This window comes from Pteropus alecto, unplaced genomic scaffold, assembly GCF_000325575.1.
Source record: "Pteropus alecto unplaced genomic scaffold, ASM32557v1 scaffold75, whole genome shotgun sequence".
Taxonomy (NCBI): Eukaryota; Metazoa; Chordata; class Mammalia; order Chiroptera; family Pteropodidae; genus Pteropus; species Pteropus alecto.
The window spans coordinates 31,494,973-31,515,611 of record NW_006440638.1 but is presented as its reverse complement, the minus strand read 5'-3'; the positions used below and the strand labels follow the sequence as shown (position 1 = coordinate 31,515,611).

Here is a 20,639-nt window from a genome sequence, read left to right as displayed (position 1 = left end):
GAACATGAATTTTTGTGCCAATGTATATTTTTCTGGGAAAGGGATCTGCAACTTTCACCAAATTCCTTGACTCGAAATATGTGAAAGAACCACTAAATTAAAGGTTCAACAGTTCCCCCTTTTAGCAGAAGATGTGGAACTGAGAGAGAGAGCGTGCACACACAGGTCCTTGCTCTACTCTTTGCAAAAGAGAAGTTAAGGCAGATGTAGGCTCAAAGCCTCACTCCATGATATTCTTGTACTAGCTACATACCGTCTTCTCTAAGGGCTCAGTTCTTCCTCTGTGAACCAGAAATTAACTGTACCTACCTCATGGGGTTGTTGCAAGGATTAAAAGAGACAAGATATGTAAAGAGCTCAGGACATAGTAAGTGCTCAATAAATATTTGTTACTATATTTATTTATTGTACATTACTATATTTATATCTATTGTGAGGTTCTTAGGGAGACTTGAGAAATAAAAACATTTTGACTATCACATTTAAAAAAGCAAATAATATTTTAATGAGTGGAAATGTATACCTTAATTAACTGCTCTTTGAGAGCAGGGGCAGCCATGTGGGGACAAGTGCTGCACCACATCTGGGTTCTAGAGTCGGCTCTTCTGTGATTCTCCGCTAAGCCACTTAGCACCTCTACATCTCTTTCTGCTCTTCTGCCAAATGCCAGAATCATGCCTGCATTCCTGACTTATAATGACCTCAGCTGTTCATTTATGAAAGCTCAAATGAGACACTGGCTGCAAAAGTATGTAGAAGAAAGCCTCTGAGTAAGACTGGTGATGAAAACAGCCAGATACACAAATGACATATGGCATATGAGTCACAGAGCAGGTATCCTCTCATTGGCTGGCAATGACTTCAGAAGCCAAGTCCTGCTGAGATTAACCCCAAACACTGCTAGAGAAATGGTAAGAGAAACAGTAAGAGAAAACATAAGGGAGAGAGTGGCAGAAGAGAAAGGTGGCAGCCCTGATTAGAAATAGTAATGAGACTGATGAAAAGCAGATCCACTTTAGGGCAGCACGAATACCGAATGGTACCATCTGAACACATCTCAGCTTCTCATGTTTCTGTGCCCTGAACACACCATTTCCACAGAACATCCTTCTCCACCATCTTAATGATTAATACCCACTTATCACTGGAAGTTCACAGCAAAATGGTTTCGAATCAGTCTGCTTAGGTCCAAGTACTGGCCTTGAGCAAGTTACTTAAACTCTGCTGGTTCAGTTTCCTCCCCCATCAAAGACAGATAACAGGACCTACCTCATAGGGGTGATGCAAGGACAGAAGGAAATACTCCATAAACCTGTTATTAGCATAGTACCTAGCACATGGAACATACTCAAGAAATGCCAGCATGTAAAACTATGTTATTGTTCTTATTATGTGTCAATTCCTCTCAGGCTCGGGAGTTGGGCAGCCTGGTCTGAGCTCCTATAATCTTGGAAAAGATATTTGCAGGTTCCCATGTATGGGATGGAAACGACTATACCTACTTCGAAGGTTTCTTGAGAAGATGAACTGAGATGATACAGGTATATAGACCAGTAACTGGCACTATTGGAGCAATCAGCACCCATTGGCTATGATGATCATGATGGTGATCATCAGAAGCTAAGTTGAGGCATGGCAGGATCCTCCCCTAGACAGCTCTACTGAAGCCTGATTTTGGATTTCTGGCCTCCAAAACTGTGAGAAAAAATTTCTATTCTTTTAAGCCAACAAGTTTGTGGTATTTTGTCATGGCAGCCCTAGGAACTAATACAAGGGTTAATAAAATTCTTGGAATGTTACATTGCAGAGCTTATAAAGAGATAACCTTAAGGTAGGTGGCAATCTCCATCATCCAGAACCTTACATATTCAAACTGGCATGACAACGTGTTATCTTTATTGTCAGCCTGATCAGGATGCAGTTCTGAGGGGTGGGCTTCTGATCTATTTTTGAGTCTCAGTGTCGGTTGGAGCAATCTGCCTATACTGCATCCCCTCCTGGGGTGGGGTGAGGGAGGGTGGTTCTGCCAGGTTCTTAGCAGGCCCCTTCCACAGACTAGAACCCAACACCTTTCCTCAGCCTGTGGTTTTAGCCGAAGCATCCATCAAGATCTTCTTGGTGCCACTGCCTCCCGGCCACTCTGGCCATGGAGTTACTGGGCATGTAATCAAAAAGGAGCTGTCAGATTCTGCCAGTACATGCTAGAAACAAGATGAAAAATCACTGTGGACTTGAGTAGTTTTAGAAGGAAGAGCTGTACCTCAGGGATGATGAAGATTTAGATGACCATTTAATCAACAAAATCCTACTAAGGGACCACTAAGTTTTGGGGATGTAGAGAGAAGCCAGGCATGGTCCCTGCTCTCCAAGAACTGACAATCTAGATCTAGGTGTATAACAATTGGCACAGTGAGGGGCGACAAAGCAGACTCTGTGAGAGCCCGAGGAATGACCTCAACTCAGTTGAGGGAAGAGTGGTGAAGAGAGAAACTCTAAGACAGTGTGACAAGTAAGCTGTGTGTGGGATGTGCAGGAAAGAGCCAGGCAGTGTGCATGCTTGTGGGGTTAGGGAGAAATGTTCTGAGAAATGGAAACAGCATAAACAAGAACCTAGAGGAGTCACAACTGTATGAATGGATGAGCAAGAGTCCCCGAGAGCCTCCTTCTCTAACCTTAAAACTGTAGAGCAAGGAAAAAGGCAGATTTATGCTCACACAGGGTCGTTTATGCCCACATGCAACAGGAGAGTGGTTCTAAATCTAAGCATCTTAGAACTTAAAGACATATATGTTATAGGTTAGCTGTTCATATTTCGAAAGGAATTCAAGAGACAAAGGATTTGGCTTAGGATTATTTTTAAAAATAAACTTAATTAGTGCATTTCAAATATGATTTGATCCACATTAAATTTTCAAGGACACACCTACTACTACTACAAAAAAAGGCATGACTACCACATCAGAAAAAGTTATCTAAAAATAGATCTGATTTGAAACAAATTAATAGGTACATGGAATATTTGATGGTTGACTAATGGGAAGGGATTGGGGAAGGTGGGTGAAAAGGGGGAAGAAATTAATCCATTTCCTGTTTAGAAAAAAACAGTGCAGTTCGCTGCTAGCATTAATTTTACATAAACATGCTCTTTGAGGCTGAAGCAAATCTGATTGGTTTTCAATGTGAAAAAGTATAAAAACTGTTTGTGGAGTTATTTCTAAACAGAACTTGTCTATAATCCTAATATATCAGAAATGTATACATAAATAAGATTCATCAAATGAATCTTAGGCTAACTACTGTTCCAGAACAATGTTAACATCACATGCAAGAATGCTATGTTTTCTAGGATTTGACATTTTCAGCAATTGATAATTACTATATTTTGTAAATGGAAAATAACACTACTAAAAACATAATGCTATAAATAGAATGATGTCATTTGTTTCCAAAGGCTACTGATATACCAGAGCGATATGAAAATAATAATAAAAGCGAGATATTGTGTGACAAACTTTGGAGGTAAGGCTGTAATCCACAAGTCATCTTAGGGTAAATGCAGCCCCAAGTACCATGTGCAAGTATTCTTGGGGCAAATGAGAAATGGGTTAAGAAGTACAGACTGGCATTTACAAATCAGATCTATTTTTAGATAACTTTTTCTGATGTGGTAGTCATGCTTTTTTTTGTAGTAGTAGTAGGTGTGTCCTTGAAAATTTAATGTGGATCAAACCATATTTGAAATGCACTAATTAAGTTTATTTTTAAAAATAATCCTAAGCCAAATCCTTTGTCATGGTGACGTAAAGTATAACATAAGGAATATAGTCAATAATATTGTAATAACTATGTATGGTGTCAAATGGGTACTAGATTTATTGGATGATCACTTCATAAGTCATATAAATGTCTAATCACTATGTGGTATACCTAAAACTAACAGAATATTGTATGCCAACTATAATTAAAAAGTTAAAAAATATTAAAAAAATAAAAGTAGATCTGACTTAAACCATAATTTTGATCAAGGCCAAAGTTCACCATGGCTTACTTCTTTGATGTGATTATAGGCATGTCTGTCTTCATATCTGTAACAACAAAGAAATTTTATTAGTTTAGACAAAATTGTCCTTGAGGGGAAAAACACAGAAAATCTAAAACAGAGAGAATTTCAAGATTCACAAAATTATACACCTAGAGGGTTGACTAATCCTGTCCAACTAACAATGGCAAACATATGCTTTATATTCCATCATTCCCTGCAGGCGCACCTGACCAATCACAGTGATCTTGCTGGGCTCAGATGTGATCTAAGAATTCTTAACTCAACACTATAGCTAGGCAGCGATGACATGCAAGAGGAATCCTCTCTGCCACCTCTGAATGCTTATGCCTTCTACTTTTAGATGAGAATACGGAGGCCCTAAAGTTACAACCTTTACTCCCACTCTTCCATGCTCCATAAAGCATCTTCAGTGAAAATTGTGCCTATAGAAAGGGTTGTTAAATTTTATGGTGGTGTTAGTTTTGGGTGTGTGGATTTGGGAATTCTGGTCTCTACTAGCTCTGGTCATCTGGCTGGGAGATTCTTTTCACCTAAAATGTTTATTGGGTTTTAGTTCTAGTCCTCCCTGACTCCGCCTTTGGGCAAGTCATTTCTCCTTCCCCAAATTTGGCCTTATCTCCAGTGCATTAAAGCAGGGGTCCCCAACCTCCAGGACATGGACAAGTATTGGCTCATGGCCTGTTAGGAATTAGGCTGCACACCAGGAGGTGAGTGGTGGGAGAGTGAAGCTTCATCTGTATTTGCAGCTCCTTCCCAGTGCTAGCATCACTGCCTCAGCTCCACCACAGATCATCAGGCATTTGATTTTCATAGGAGCACCGGTCTCTGATGCCAAAAGGTTGGGGATCGCTGCATTAAAGGCTTGAAATAGATGATGTTCAGCTTTAAAGCCCTATGAAAGTGAGTTCACAGACTCTTACCTCATTAGGAATTTGTCAGTTTTCTCAGTGTTATTACCTTCATCCTTTGGTAATTTTACAATAAACAACAATTTAGCAAGTTTTACTGACAGTCTTCCATGTGCCAAGCACTAAAAATACAGAATAAAGCAAATCTCCTTTCCTGAGATGCTCACAGTCTAGTTGGCGATACAAAACAGAAATGACTGATTCTAACCCAAGCTGATATATGACCAAGTATTATAAAGGGTCTAGTTAACTTTACCTGGAAGGGTTAGGAAAAAACAAAAAGGAGGAAAAATAATTGAGCTGGGCTCTAAAGAATGAATAAGAATTCACTGAGTAGACTGGGAGGAGGGGAGAAATAGGCAAGGAAAGCATTGCACAAAGCCTGAGACAACAAATACCTGTTGCAGGTTCATGAAATGGCAAGGACTCCAGGTGGCTGGTGCCAACAAGTGAGTGGATAGAGGGGAGGGTGGAAGATTCTGAAGAAACTCTTAAAATAGACATTTGAGATTTACTTCTTTAGAGGAGTCTACAATCTTAATTTCTGTTTCCTTGGCATAAATTCATTTCCTTCAAATTTCTATCACCATTTAAAAATTAGTTACTACACAGATCAAGAAAAGATTCTCAATTGTTAAGATTATACATTTTTGGCCAAATATTGGTAACTGCCAAAGTTGGGTGATGGTATAGGCAGGTCATTATGCTACTTGCTCTACTTTCTCTTTTTAAAAACTTTACAATGAAAAATGTTTAAAATATATAAAAAGTAGAGTGGATAGCATAATAAATTCCCATGTTCCCATCACTCAGCTTTAAGAATTAACTCATGCTTCATCTGTTTTTCTGCCCACTCCTGATCTCCAAATTATTTTGAAACAGATGCTTCCTATCATATCATTTCACCTTGAAATAGTTCAGTATGTATTTCTATAATGACTTTAAAAAATATATAACCACAATTCTACTACTGCACTTTTAAAAAATTGATATTAATTCCTTATCATTATCCAAAATCTACGTATTGTCTCAAAGCTTTTTTCTTTTTTGGAAAGTCTGACTCAAAAGCCAAATAATGCCCATACATTGCAACTGATCGATGTATCTGAAGTTGATTCTAACATATAGGTTTCCCTGCCATGACTTTTTTTCTCTGAAACTCATTTGTTGAAGAAATGGGTCCTCTGTCTTGTAGAACTTCCTCCAGTCTGGCTGTGGATGATTGCATCCCTGTTGTGCTGTTAACACAGTGCTACTCAAAGGCAGCCACAGGCCTGCTGGTCCAAGAAGAGATGAAGGTCTTGTGCCAACCTTTAAATAATTGTCTCACTAAGCACACTGCCTAGTTCAGCTCACCTTGTTCTCACAGTCAGATTTTCATGGAGAAGGAAGCTGTAGGTAAATAGTTAACTAGCTGTAGCTAAATGGAATGGGATCTATTTTTGTTCTGGTGCAAAGGTCTCATTTTGCTTCACTTCAATACTCTGCGCAACACTGGCTTAACACATTCCTCTGTTCCCTGTGTCTCCTGTGAATTGGTGGAACTAGAGGCTTGATCAGATTTAGGCTTGATTTTTTGGAAAGCCTACTTTATAGGTGATGCAGCATGTTTCTATTAGAAGCCACAAAATGTCTTGTTGGCTTTTATGTCACTGTTGTTGATCAATGCCTAGATCCAATAATTCATTAGGAGTTACAAAATGGTGATATCCTAATTCTATTATTCTATTATGTCTTGTTGGCTTTTATGCCACCATTGTTGATCAATGCCTCGATCCAATAATTCATTAGAAGTTACAAAATGGTGATATTCTAATTCTATTATTCCTTCTTTATTTATTAGCAGGATTCTTTTATAAAGAGAAATTCCTCACTGTTTGGTTACCCTTAGAACCAGTTCACGTTTACCAGTTTTCAAAATGAGGAATCTTCCACAGGTGAACAATGTATTTCATCTGGGATGTATCAGGATGAACTAAAGTATTCAAGCATTTTTGGCTATTATTGTGAATGAACGGATTGCAAAATAAATTGTAGTATTATTCATGTTGATGCTCAAATGTTTCCACGGCCAGTGGAAGCCTCTTTTGAAACAAGATTAGTAGTTTTTGATAGCTTCTTTGCTTCCTGGTACAAGATGTTTCATGTAAAAAATCCTGGCTGCTCTCAACCACACCAACATACTCATTTGCTTTATTATACAATATGATATATATATATACACACATATACCACAGTCTCAGCATAGTGGTAACAATACTACCACCCATCAAATAATTGCTGAAAACAATGTAAAGATTATTTTGTAGCTCGCTCTTTCTTTAGAGTATATGGCAGGTTGACTGCCCCAGTTCTTCAGATCTTCCATTTGCTAAACGCTTTGACTCTGGGTCAATGGAATATTAGCAAACATGATGCAAGCAGAGGCCTGAAAAGCACTTCCACCATTACCATGAGAACATGCCTTGGCTAGCCTGCTGGAGGATGACACACATGTTAGCCCCTACCCCTCATTCCAGTTGAGGACATTCTAGACCAGTTGATAGCCAACTGTCAGTAAACCAGATACTAGTGAGCTTAATTTGATCCATTGGAGCAGCCAGCTCCAATAACCATACAGATGAGCACATCCAGCCAAGATCAGCAGACCTACCCAGCAAAACCTACCCAGCAAAACCTACAGACTAGTGAGCAATTTAATTGTTGAAAGCCTCTGAAATTTGGAGTGGTTTGTTAAACAATGTGGCAAGAGGTAACTGACACAAAGTTTACCCCATTAGGATTAAACAATCAAATTAGCATGTTTTAAAGTCACTCAAAATAGCTCCCCCATTGTGGCTATACTACCAACTTGATATACAAGTTCTATTTTTTTTAAGAATTACTTCAAAAAACTTAACTTTGTTTTGTAATCATGTAATACATTTACAAGGTTCCAAAGTCAAATCTATAAAATCTCATCTCCCATTCCATCCTATTTCATCCCTCCCTGATAGACATTAAAAATATTATCCTTCCTATGGCTCAAAGTTATATTTATACTCTCCCCTATCTCACACTATGCAGACTTTCCTTCACCTTGCTTTCTTCACTTAATAATGTGTTCTAGTGACCCCTCATTCCTATCTCAGCTCTACAGTACTGCATTATATGAATGCATGAAAGTTTATTCAACCAGTCCCCTCCTTATAGACATTTCGGTTTTTCTAGTCTTTTAATATTAGAAATTGTGTTGAAATGAATAGCCTTGTGGTATTTCTTTTCATATTTTTGCCATTGTGTCTTTGGCTAAATTCCTAGAAGTGAAATTGCTGAGTTAAAAGTTAATACATATACTGGGGCAACTAGATATCCACAGATAAAACAAGAAAGCTGGATCCTTACTTTATATCATACACAAAAATTAACTCCAATTGGATCAAAGACCTAAATTTAAGAACTGAAACTATAAACCTCTTAGAAGAAAATGTAGAGGAAAATATGCCTGAACTTGGATTTGGCAATGCTTTCCTAAATATAACAGCAAAAGCACATGCAACAAAAGAAAAAATATATAAACTAGACTTCAGTAAAAATTAAACGCTTTTAATGTTCCACACTCATTAGGATGGTTATCACCGAAAACAAAAACAGAAAATAACAAGTGTTGATAAGGACGTGGAGAAATTGGAATGCTGGGGCATTGCTGGGGGGAATGTAAAACAGTGTAGGTGTTTTGAAAAACATTTTGGCAGTTCTTCAAAAAATTAAAATAGAATTATCATATGATCCAGCAGGTCCCTTCCTAGGCATATATACCAAAGAGAAATAAAAACACATGTCTACACAAAAACTTGTACATGAAAGTTCACAGCAGCACTATTCATAACAGCCAAAAAGTGTAAACCACCCAAATGTCCATCTTTGGATGAATGAACAAAACATGGTATATTCATACAATAAAATATTATTCAGGATGAAGTTCTGACATGGATGAAACTTGAAAGCATTATCTCAACTGAAAAGACACAAGAGTCGTCATAATGTATGTTTCCACTTATATGAAATATCTAGAAAAGGCAAATTCATAGACAAAGAAAGCATACTAAGGTTACCAGAGGTTAGGAGGAGAGAAGGATGGGGGAGACAAGTAAATGTACATACAATTTTGCTAGATATTGCCGAATTCCCCTCTATAACGACAGTATCACTTGCACTCCCAGCAGAAATGCATGAGTGTTTCTCAGGGCCTCGCCAATGGTCCAACTTTTGGATTTGTGCCAATGTGATTGCTGAAATGGTATCTCAGTACAGTTTTAATTTTTTCTTACAATAAAATGTTTTTAAAAATTCTTTCTAATTATGTTTTTACCTGCTGGTATTGGTTATGTAATTACCGTGAGACTTCCTTAGAGAACTATACTAAAAGATTTATAAAGAAAAGAGGACCAGCAAGTGAGAACTACACACATTAGTATGTTTTACCAAATACATCGATGTTATGGTTATTATTGTAAATTCAAATTCTAGAAATAAAACTCATTTTGCATACAGGTGAGCAGGTACTTAATTACTAGTACTTTCCACATGTATAGTACTCTGGTAGGCAGTGCTTAACAACAGAAATGCCTGAATAAACACTTTTGATTAATTCCAGAAATTAAATAAGACACATTTTCACCAATTATAAGAACCCTTTCACCTTGATTAGAATGATTCTAGTTACTATTTTTAGCAGTAAAATTGTCAGTGTGCATGTTACTTCTCCTCTAGAACTTTACTATATAATCTGAGATGGAAGATCAAAAATGAAAGATAATAATAATTTTCCAAAAGAAGTAAATGATGCACAAGTTTACCTTTCCATTTAGCAACCAGCTTAGGATCTGAAATTGTGAAGTTTGGACGGCTTCTAGACAGGATACCTTTTCCAAAATAACCCTTCCAGGAAAAAAGAAAATAAGGTTAGTTTGCCTTTAGTTATCAATTTTTTAGTGGAAGGATAACAACTATTTCAGTTGATAAGAGATTTATCCCACATTTCACAGCTTTACATCTTTCCTCTGATTATCTAATGATTACTAATGAGGATCTTAGCATTTTATCTCTCAGATCATTTGAAGAGTGCTAGTAAGTTTTTAGTATACCTCGTTTGTCTCATAGCAATTTCAGTCTAGGTCTGATAAGCTGAAGGCAATGGGGCAGGCAGAGGCAGGGTGTCTTCTTCACATGTGGGTCAGGAGCAGTGTGCCTAAAAACAGGAGCCAAGTCTACCATGTACAAAAAGCTCTTGAATTCTTTTATACCTAGAATTGAAGTATTCCTCTCCTTCTGCTGATTCCAAAAACATAAATTTTTTCCCTCATTTCTTAAAATTATAAAATATTAAGCCCATAGAAATTTGAGAGTAATAAAATGAAACCCTTTACCCTTCACCTAGATTTAACAATCAGAATAAATGTGTATAGCACATTTGTATAGCTTAATTTTATGTATTGAGAATGTGGAGAGACTGCCCTTGGCCTAGACCCTATCTCACCAGGATCAATGCCACCCACTTTGGAAAGGTGGCTACAACCTATATATTTTATATGAAATGTCTAGAGAAGGCACATTTATAGAGACAGGAAGTGGATTGATCAGTGGGTGTCTCGGGCGTGGAAGCAGGGATTAAGTGCAACAGGCATGAGGGAACTTTTGTGCTGATGTAAGTGCTCTAAAACAGGATTGTGGCAGTGGTTGCACAACTCGAATTTACTACAATCATTGAATTGTACACTTACGATAGGTGAATTTTATGGCTGTAAATTATACCTCAATAAAGCTGTTTATAAAATACCCCTAGTGACAAATTAGCTGTGGCGGGGGTGGGGGGGGGGGAATGGGGGGAAGCAAGCTACCATTCTCAAACCAAACCTTTTACTAATGGAAAATAGCAAAAACTAGAAGTTGTCTTCATGTAAAAAGAGGTCCCCAACTAGGACAAGAGAGCAGATAAGGCACCAGAGTACATGTTGAAGCCTCACTTTATTTATAATGAACATACGTTGCTTTTATAATTGAAGGACAAGAAAGGGCAATGTACTGACCCTACTTCATTGAAGGACAAGAAAGGGCAATGTACTGACCCTACTTCATTGATGAAATGTGGGTTCAGGGTTGGGGAGTTATCCTCATGATATATGGCTTCAAGTCACCTGAGTCAAATTGTAGTGTTCCTACCAGGGACCAAATAGCAAGAAAAAATATGAGTCATTCATGATTTGTTTCTGGGGTGGATGGAGAAGAAGAAAGGATAGCTGGCTCAGGGCTGGCAGGAAGTAGCATGCCAAGACCACCTGCACTTACTTTTCCATACAGCTGCTCAATATCTTCTGTGTTCCTCACAATTACACTGTTGTTTATCAGTTCAGCACGGAATATTTTGAAGTCTTTCTTGGGACCACAGTTCTGACCAAAAGGGATCGGAAATGGAGACTCATAATTCTCATACACTCTTCTTTTCCTCTTCGGGGCATGGAAAACTGCTTCCGCCATTTTTCAAGCATAATTGTTCTTTAAAGAATATAATGAAGAGAAAGAAACAGTCCATTAATAACTACACTGATCAGAAATGCAAGTATATTTATACCTAGGCTCAGGAAACTTTGTGGTCTGTGGGAAAATTAAATATTTATAAAGCAGTGAACTTAATTCCCACATACCCAAGAAGTCAGTGACATTATTTCTAACTACAGCTGATAAGACTGAGGCCTAGTGACATGCTCCAAGTCACAATGCAATGCAAAAGTCTCTTGATAGTAAGCGCATTAGGATTTCTGCCTATTAGGATTACTCCCATTCTTTCACTCAGCCAACAGACATTTACTGAGTACCTACCAAGGCTCCTAATAATTAGAGATGCTGGGGATATAAAGATAAAACCAAAAGAGACATTGTCCTCAAATAATTAAATCCAGTGAGTACTTCATTTTCCATAAAAAGGATCTTAAAATACATTCTACACATTATGTCAATCATCTTCTAATTTTTAGAGTAAATTGATAAATAATAACAACAACGACAGCAGTTCTCATTTAAGGGTCTATTACGTACCTCTAAATGTGAGTTGCTAAGAATAGGAACTATAAAGTCAGAGTGCCAGGATGGGAATCAGCTTCACTGATTCCCAGCTGTGTGATTGTGGGCAAAAGTTACTTAATTTCTCCATGCTCTGGTCTCCCTGTCTTATAGTTATAAGACCCATAAAGTGCTTAGAAGAGTATCTAGCACAAACTGAGAGCTATGCATGTATTTGCTGTAATTATAGTTATGGGGTGAGCACTATCAATACCCCACAGATTTTGTGAAAGGCTCTGGAGAGTGGGGCACTGGACAATCCCAGGTCTGTTGAACATTAAAGCTCATGTTCTTCTCTCTGGGTTCTGCGGCAAACACAGGTAGCATCTCTCCCCTTTTGTCTGAAGGCTCACTATTTCTCAGGGTTAGAAGCTGAAGGGTTACAGAGACTAGTGGAATTAATTACTGTGCACCCAGCACTGAGATGGAGTAAAGGAAGTTGAAGTCAGTACTTCTCCCTTTCAGGCCTTACATTTGGCCTGAGGAGACAAAACAAACATCTAACATGCAAAAGGCTGCAATTCAGTAACGGCCAAAGGAAGGAAGTAAAGTTGAGTGTACAGTGTGATAAAGATATAGAGCCACAGTAGATGCATTTAGCTTAAGAAAACTCAACCATACGCAGATGGGAAAAAATGTAAACAATGCAAGAGATTGGGCCAGCCATTCCACGCAACAAGCAGACAAGCCCTGGAATGAGATGGGAGACTTAAATCTGCTGCTCCCTCTGTCCTGCGTCTGGACTTGATTTAAACTGAGAGCGTATATGGTGCTTGCAGATACCAGATACAGTGGAGTTAAACATATGTTTGATCTATGTGGCTCCAAACCCTAACAAGGAAAAAAGCAGGACTGATTATTTAGGCACATCCTACACTCAGTACCAGCATCCCACTGGGCAATGGATGCAATCAAGCCTGACACAGCCAATGAAGGTAGCCAAAGCTAAAGGAAAGTGAGTGGTTTTAAGGGTTCATGACCATTCAAAAGAAATTAAAAGCTTTGTCCAATGTGTGATGACATCTTTACCCTCTCAAAGAAGCTGAAGAATTAAATGAGGACAAAGGAAAACATAGACCAAGGAAGAGTTAGAGAAATTGATAAATTAGTTACAAAGATAACTGAAAAATAAGAGTCAGCAAGTTGGAACCTTCATAGAAGTGCCAAAGTATTCCATGCATCAAAACACTAATCTAATTTCTACATAAGATCCCTCAAAGGAATCACATGAGCATGACTGTACACATTATGATGTATGTATGTGTACACACATACAAACTGCTGTATAGCATTCATACATACACACTGCTGTATAGCATTCATAATAAAACGTGTATACCGGTTGTTAATGGGAAATTAAGAGATTTTCTTCCAAGAGCATTTTAACGAGATTTTCACTTGCCAATTTATCCGACTCAAGCCAATTATTGTATTTAGTATTAAATTGAAGAAAATAGCAATTTATTCTAAACTTAAACAATGTTGCGCTGGCTTTTTTGAGACAGGATGTTGATCTCCAATGAGGAACTTTCTTGAGATTTCAGGAATGATTCAGAGTTTTATGATATTTACACTTTTATAACTCAACCCCTGGTTAGTATTTGACTTGCATATACATTTGGAATTTGTAAAAAAGAGAAAATGTTTAATGGCTAATTTCAAGAACTTACAATTAAATTCTCTCAAACAAGCAAAAATTAAAACATTTTGTCTGGTTTGTATAGGATTTTCCCTTTCAGATTGCTGTTATACTCTAAAATAAAGCAAGAATGAGCTATGACACTTGATGGCAAGAACTCTGTATTCCAACTCAAGTGTATAGGGGCTCAGGGCTACTGTTACAAAACACTTTTTCACAAAAATCTCAAAATCCGGTACTACTGTGACCTGTGCCCATGTGACAACACGAACATCAAGAATGTGGCTCATAGGAAGCCTTCCACATATGCAAAGCTTCCATTACTATTGTTTGACCTTTATAATGCACTTAAGCTCTCCGAGCCCAGTTTCTTCCTCTTCAAATCAAATAAGACTCAAAAAGTCTGGAGATTGCTCAAATGTTAACCACAGAGTAACCATACGATCTGGGAATTCCACTCCTAGGTATAGATACAAGAAAACTGAAAACGTGTTCATGCAAAAATCTGTACATGAATGTTTACAGCAGTATTTTTAGTAATAGCTAAAAAACCCCCCAAATTTCCATCAAGAGATGAATGGATTGACAAAATGTGGTATATCCATATAATGGAATATTATCAGCAATAATAAAAGAATGAAGTACTGATACATGCTACAATGTGCATGAACCTTGAAGGCGTTACTTTAAGTGAAAGCCAGTGATAAAAGACCACACGTTATGTAAGACCATTAATATGAAATGTCCAGAATGGGCAAATCTTTAAGAGTCAAGAAGTAGATTAGTGATTTCCAGGTGCTGGAAGAAGGGAGAAATGGGGAGTGACCGTTAATAGGTATGGGGTTTATTTTGAGGGTGATGAAAATGTTTAAAATTAGATTGCAGTGATGGTTGTATAACCATATATACTAAAATCACTGAATTGTACATTTTACAAGGGTGAACTTTATGGTATGTGAATGATCTCTCAATAAAGCTATTATTTAAAAAATTCAATAGGACAAACGAGATGATCTCTCGTTTCATAGTTTTGTGGAAGAGTTGTCTTGTGCTGAACTTGGAAGGCAAAGCAGGGGAGAAAGCACGGAATTCACTACTCTCCAAAATTGCAATATTCGTTTAAGGAATGTTTCTTTAGTACCATGATAGAACAACATGATGTCAAATGTGGGATGTAACATTAGAAGAGGTAATCATGATCGGTAGGTACAACATTCTAGGTAGGCAACGACTGTGCCGTATGCTACACAGGCCGGTACTATCTCCACTTCACAGACAAGGAAACAGGTTAGAGAGGGCAGGCAAGGCATTTGCACAAAGCCCCATTGAGAAGGATGATAATCGGTTAGTAAGGTAGGGTGACAAGGCATGGTAAGGAGACTGGCTTAAAAGACCAATGTCTGAAGCACACAGAGATGGAATAGCCCAGTCAGGAGGGCTGGGATGTGAAAGTTGGTTTAGACTTGAAGCCAGTGCAGATTATGACGAGTGAAAAGAGATTATGAAAATTAACCCAGGGTGGCATGTAACAGTGGCTCTCAAGCTTGGCCACCCTTAGAATTACCTGAGGAAAATTTACATCTCCCAATGCCCAGGCCTCACGAGCAATTACATCAGAAATTCTGGGACCCAGGTGATTTCAACATGCAGACCCCTGAGGTAAGTACTTTACTATTCCCATTCTACAGATGAGGCAAGGGACTCAGAGAAACTGAGTGCTATGTACCTCTAAGAGGTTATTTTTCCTTTCCAAAACTTGGGCATTACCTGACTCCAGGCGCTGGCAGTGTTAAGTATGTTTACTTTTCTCTCCAAAGCAGGGCTTGTTCTTTCTTATTCCCTTTGAGCAGATAAGCTAACACCTGTTAGGTGCTCAATAAATGTGTATTCCAAACAAAACAAAGCAAAGCAAAGGGGGGAGGTAGCTACATTTAATTTTCTAATTCTCTGGGTCCATCTTGCCAAACAAGCCTGGTTAAAATCTCTCACCCAGCAAAGTTCACCTTCTCCCAATTAAAAAACGTTTGAAACGCCAAGTGCTTACCTCCTGGGCTAGGGGAGGTAGGGATAAAGGGGACAAGGCGACAATCCAGCCTCTGGGGAGTTTTCAAATAACGATAAACCTTTGAAGGCTGTTAAGAGGATTAAATGGGTAATTGTGCGTAGGCGCCTAGTACTGGGCCTACCATGGGGAATTGCTAGCCAGACGGCAGCTGCAACCTCAGTAAATGACGCCACACAAGCCAAAAAAAGTGTTAAGGGCCCAATTCGTAACTTTGTTTTAACCATCTGCTGGTTTCCTTGAGTGTCTCTCACCATCTCCCTGCCCCCAGCAACCCTACTAGCGGCTGCGGCTCCTCTAGGGCAGAGACGGGGTCAAATGCACGTCGACTTCCCCAGGCCTGGACGTGGTGTCAATGTTCCCAGAAGGAATGAAGAAAGAGAAGTACTGAGAACCGGAAGAGGGGCTAACTCCGGCCGAATTGGGAAGCCTAGCTCCTCGTCCCGACCCAGTCTGGTCTGGCTGTGCAACCTGGGTGAAGTCTCTGGGCCCTTTTCACTCTCGTTCCACGTGTCCTCCTGTGGAAACCCACCCCTGCCCAGTGTGCTGAGGGCCACAGGGCTCAGCGCCCCAGGAGGCCGCCGGCTCCTATTCCAGGGGCCTTACCTTCTTCGGCCCCACGCGCTCGCCGTTACCCCGGCAACGCCAGCCAGTGCGGACGGACACCGCTGCCGTCAAGCAGTGCAGCCGCAAAGCCGGACAAATGCGCAGGCGCTGAGCCCGAGGGCGCTCCCGCCGTCTTCGCGGAGCGCGCCTGCGCACAGCCCGAAGGCGGGTGTTCCGCGCGTCCCGCTCGACCCTCCCTGAGTGTATGGCTGAGGCCGCAGGCCCTCTTTCCAGAACTCATCAGTATTATACAGACAGCTGGTCTTGAGTGAGTGACTTAACCCTTCTGAGCCTCACTTCTTTCTGCTGAAAAATGAGTCGTCAGCATTATGAGGGATGAGCAAAAGCGTGTTGGGAAGTGTAAAAGTTTCTCCTGACCTGATTATTTTAAAAAGAGGCCGGTAAGGAGTCTAATGTATACCTTCCCAGATATGAATTCCAGGGTCCCCAGTGCACATACCATACATGCTTGACAAGGGGAAGGTGAGTGACAGGGAAGGGAGGGGCTAGGTGTGATGGGCTTTGAAATCTGGATCTTTCTCAACTTTCTCTTGTCTCCAGGTCTTGGAACCTACTGTTGCCTGTGCCTGGAACATCCTTCCCCACTGTTTGCAGCAGTAATTCCTAGTCACCCTTTAGGTCTCAGTTCAGATATCTCTTCCTCCAGGAGACATCCTCTTGCTTCCCCAGGCAGGCTTGGGTGACTTTTCTCTGTGTTCCCTGTTTCCTGGTCCTCTTTAACTGGGCTATGAGCCCTTGGTAGAAAGAGCTTAAGACACCATGAGCATTAACGGCTCAGCTAAAGAGTTCAGACTTTAGATAAACCAAAATCAGAATAGCTTCCTATTAGTGTTGCAAAAAAGGGAGAACTCTGTCAAGATTCACAGAAGAGTGGTATCAGGATGGATTAGACAGGGAATAGAGAGCTGGGGAGAGCCTGTAATAATGCACCAGAATATGCCAATTTAGGGGATACTAGTTTTAGAATTAGAGGATTTTAACAATGAAAGGGAACTCAGAGGTTGTCCAGTTCAACTTTATATCTAACTGATAAGAAAAAAGGTTCAGTAGCTCTGTGAGTTGCCAGAGGTATCCGAGCAAGTCAGAATAGAGGCAGTCCTGGACCTCAGTGAGGTGCTCCACACTCAGAGGCTTGGGATTCCCCGCTAATGGAATCTCAGCATCATCTGGATCCCTGTCGCAACAGAGGGTCCAGAGTGGAAGTTACTTAATAAGATACTCTTCCCCCAAGATTTTCTCCTCAGTGTGTACTTTAAACATTTTTTTGTGGTCATTTTCAAACATACACAAAGTAGAAAGAATTATCTAATAAATCATCACTTCTACAACCTTCAGCCTTTGGTATTTTGTTTCTTTTACACTCTCCATATACACATATTTATCCCACTGCTGGAATATTTTAAAGCAATCCCAGACATATAATTTCGCTCAAAATTTCAGTATATATCTCGAATTTTTAAATTTTATTATATACATACACATGCATATATACATATGTACACATACATATATGTATATATATGTGTATGTATATATATATTTGATTCTTGTTATTCCAGTAGTTCTATAGAGTCACCATGAACACTGAATTAGTGAATACTGAAACATTACTCCTAGGGAAAATATAGGGTTAGGCTCTTGCTAGTCTAGCTACAACATTTTCATCAACCAATCAATATGGAACCTTGTTTTATGTGTGTTTCTGTTTAAAGACACTTTATTGAATATCTACTATGGATTCATTAACATTGAACTCGTGGCCAACAGCACTATAACTCACACCTGAATGAAGCTCATCTAACATGTGTTTTCCCTGTAAGAAACAGCATAGCCTTCTTAGCTTAGGAATACTAGATAGCACTTCAACGCTCTGCTTGGGTCCATATTAAACAGCAAAATCGCCAACAGCACAAAAATGCAAAAAATGTGGCACTAAAGAGACTGAAAAAAGTAAACTTGTTCCTGGAATGAGAGCTGAAACAAGGCAGAGTATCATCTATTGACTTCAGTTGAGAACATGCAAATTGGGAGACAAAGTTTTCTCCGTTCTATACCTGTGCATGTCTGCAAATGAACAAGCGCTGTGAGTATTGATTTTGGCATTACAAATAAAATTTAGCCAGTAGGTGAATTTGCAAATGCTGAATCTTCCAATAATGAAGACCAACTGCATGTATATATCCCCAGTATCATTAGCACATCTAACAAAGTGAACAGTAATATCATTTATCTGTGAAATGTTGCACAGAACCTACATGTACTATTTGTAGTATCTTGTATTTTATATGATCACCTTAATGACAGTTTATTGGGCATTAATATGTGCTGGCCACTTTTCATCCTATCTTATTTAATTTTCATCACAGCCCTGTGAAATAGGTGTTCTTACTTCTGTTTCACAGTTGAGGTTCCCTCCTTCGCTCAAGTTCTCAGAGCTAGGAAGTAGTGGAGGCCAGATGAGGATCCAGATCCAGGGGACTACCAGGCTTGCATTTATTTTAATTCATCATGCTGGATACTGGAGGACAGTGCATTGACAAAACACAACTTTAAATATAGAAATACAAAAACGAGCAACAGCAAGTGTTGATGGAAGGTCAGGGAAGACCAGGATGGATTGAAGAGTCGGGGAGGCTTCCAGGAAGAGGTGACCTTTCAGCTGAGCCCGGAAAGAGGGTTAGCCTCAGAAGAGTGGAGAGGAGAAGGGAGGTGAGTTCTGAGGCACAGGGCTGGTCCACGTGCTAGGCAGGTGTGGGCTTTGAGGTTCTGGAGCAGGGAGGAACTGGGCCTGGCGGGGGCAGGAGGTCGAAGCCGATGATAAGGTCCTAAAGACAGGGCGGGGCCCGATTGGGCCGGCGCTCGAATTCCAGGCTTGGCATTTGGACTTTACCCCGTAGACAATGGGGAGCCACTGGAGTTTGTGAGCAGGGCAGGGCGGCCCCAGCTGTCACCCCATTGTTTTTCCCAAACAGGGCCAACCCCTGCAGTGTTTCAGAGAGTCCACTAGATGGAGACATTTTAGCAAATTTAAACGACCCAGTCTCTCCCGCTGATGCAGCTTTCCGGGGCGGAAAACAAACACAGGGTCCTTACACAGCCTCCACGTGTTTACTCGCAGCATCCGCAACGTAAAATCCTAGAGCTGTGAAACCAAAATCAAATCAGAAACATAGTCCAGCTTCACCCTGCTGGTGAGAAGGAACTTCAGATAATTTTACAGCTTTCAAGGAGAAAGTGTCCAGAGTGAGTTGGAAAGGGCAGTTTTAACAAGTGCCCTGCATACATGATCTAGCTCTAAGTCTTATGACAGCTCTTCGAGGTAGGTGCTTTTATTCCATTTTACAGGCGAAGAAACTGAGATGCGGAAGGGTGCATTTGCTCAATTATTTACCCAGCTGACAGCAGGCTAGGCAGGGGAAAGAGGTGATAACCACGTAGTAAGAGGTGGGCTGGGCAAGCCTCAAGGAATTGCTCTGCTGGGCTTCAGGTCCGTTGTGCAAAGGGTTAGGCATTGCCTTCAGATCCTACTTTGGTTGCTAGAAAAACCTGTGGCATGGATGATGAGAGCTACTGGGCTCCTACCATTTGCACAATTCCTGCTACTTTTTAGAAATAGCCAATGCAATGAGTTAGGGATTAGCACACACCCATTTTATAGGTAATAAACCAGACCCAGAGAAGTGAAATGACTTGCCCAAGGTCACACAGGGAGTAAACATCAGAGTCGAGACTGGATCCCAGGTATGTCTACTTCTGCCTTGTGACTAACAAACACATTTGACTTCTGGGTAAATTTCCCAGAGAAACTTGGGCATAAATGCCCACAAGGCACATACAAAGATTTTTTTAATCAAATCATGTTGGTTTGTAATTTTAAAAAAGTAAACAACCTAAATGACTGCCCCTACAGGAATGGATATACAAAATGTGGTGTAAAAGATTCATAGAGTGGAATATGGTGCAGCTTAAATGAAAAGGAATGAACTAGCTCTTATTACATATCAATGTGGATAGATTTAAAAAACATAATGTTTGGTGATAAAGGCAAGATGCAGAACAACATGAGATCTATGATGCCATTTGTGTAAATTAAAATACACAGAAAACAATATAAAATACTGAATGTATGTATAGGTAAGCTAAAAGAAAAATAACAGGAAGGATAAGCACCAAATTCATTACCTATCTGTGGGGGTTAGGTAGTAGATATGGGGACTTTAGTTTTATGTTTTATCTCAAAAA

General features: G+C 39.7%; 1 protein-coding gene across 2 annotated transcripts in view; it reads right to left on the bottom strand.

The window, feature by feature from the left end:
* TSEN2 (tRNA splicing endonuclease subunit 2) overlaps positions 1–16,489 on the bottom strand; it is a 34,003-nt gene extending 17,514 nt beyond the window's left edge. The window contains exons 1-4 of one of the 2 annotated variants that reach the window (XM_006917632.3): positions 16,377–16,489; positions 11,299–11,505; positions 9,810–9,891; positions 4,049–4,085 (exon numbers count right to left, since the gene is read on the bottom strand). In XM_006917632.3, coding sequence (XP_006917694.1) covers positions 4,049–4,085; positions 9,810–9,891; positions 11,299–11,487 — 308 coding nt within the window. In that variant the 5' untranslated portion in view covers positions 11,488–11,505; positions 16,377–16,489. Of the gene's footprint in view, positions 1–4,048; positions 4,086–9,809; positions 9,892–11,298; positions 11,506–15,475; positions 15,549–16,376 lie in introns of those variants that run through there. The other variant, XM_015593807.2, reaches the window with a different exon arrangement.
* Positions 16,490–20,639: the final 4,150 nt, after the last annotated feature.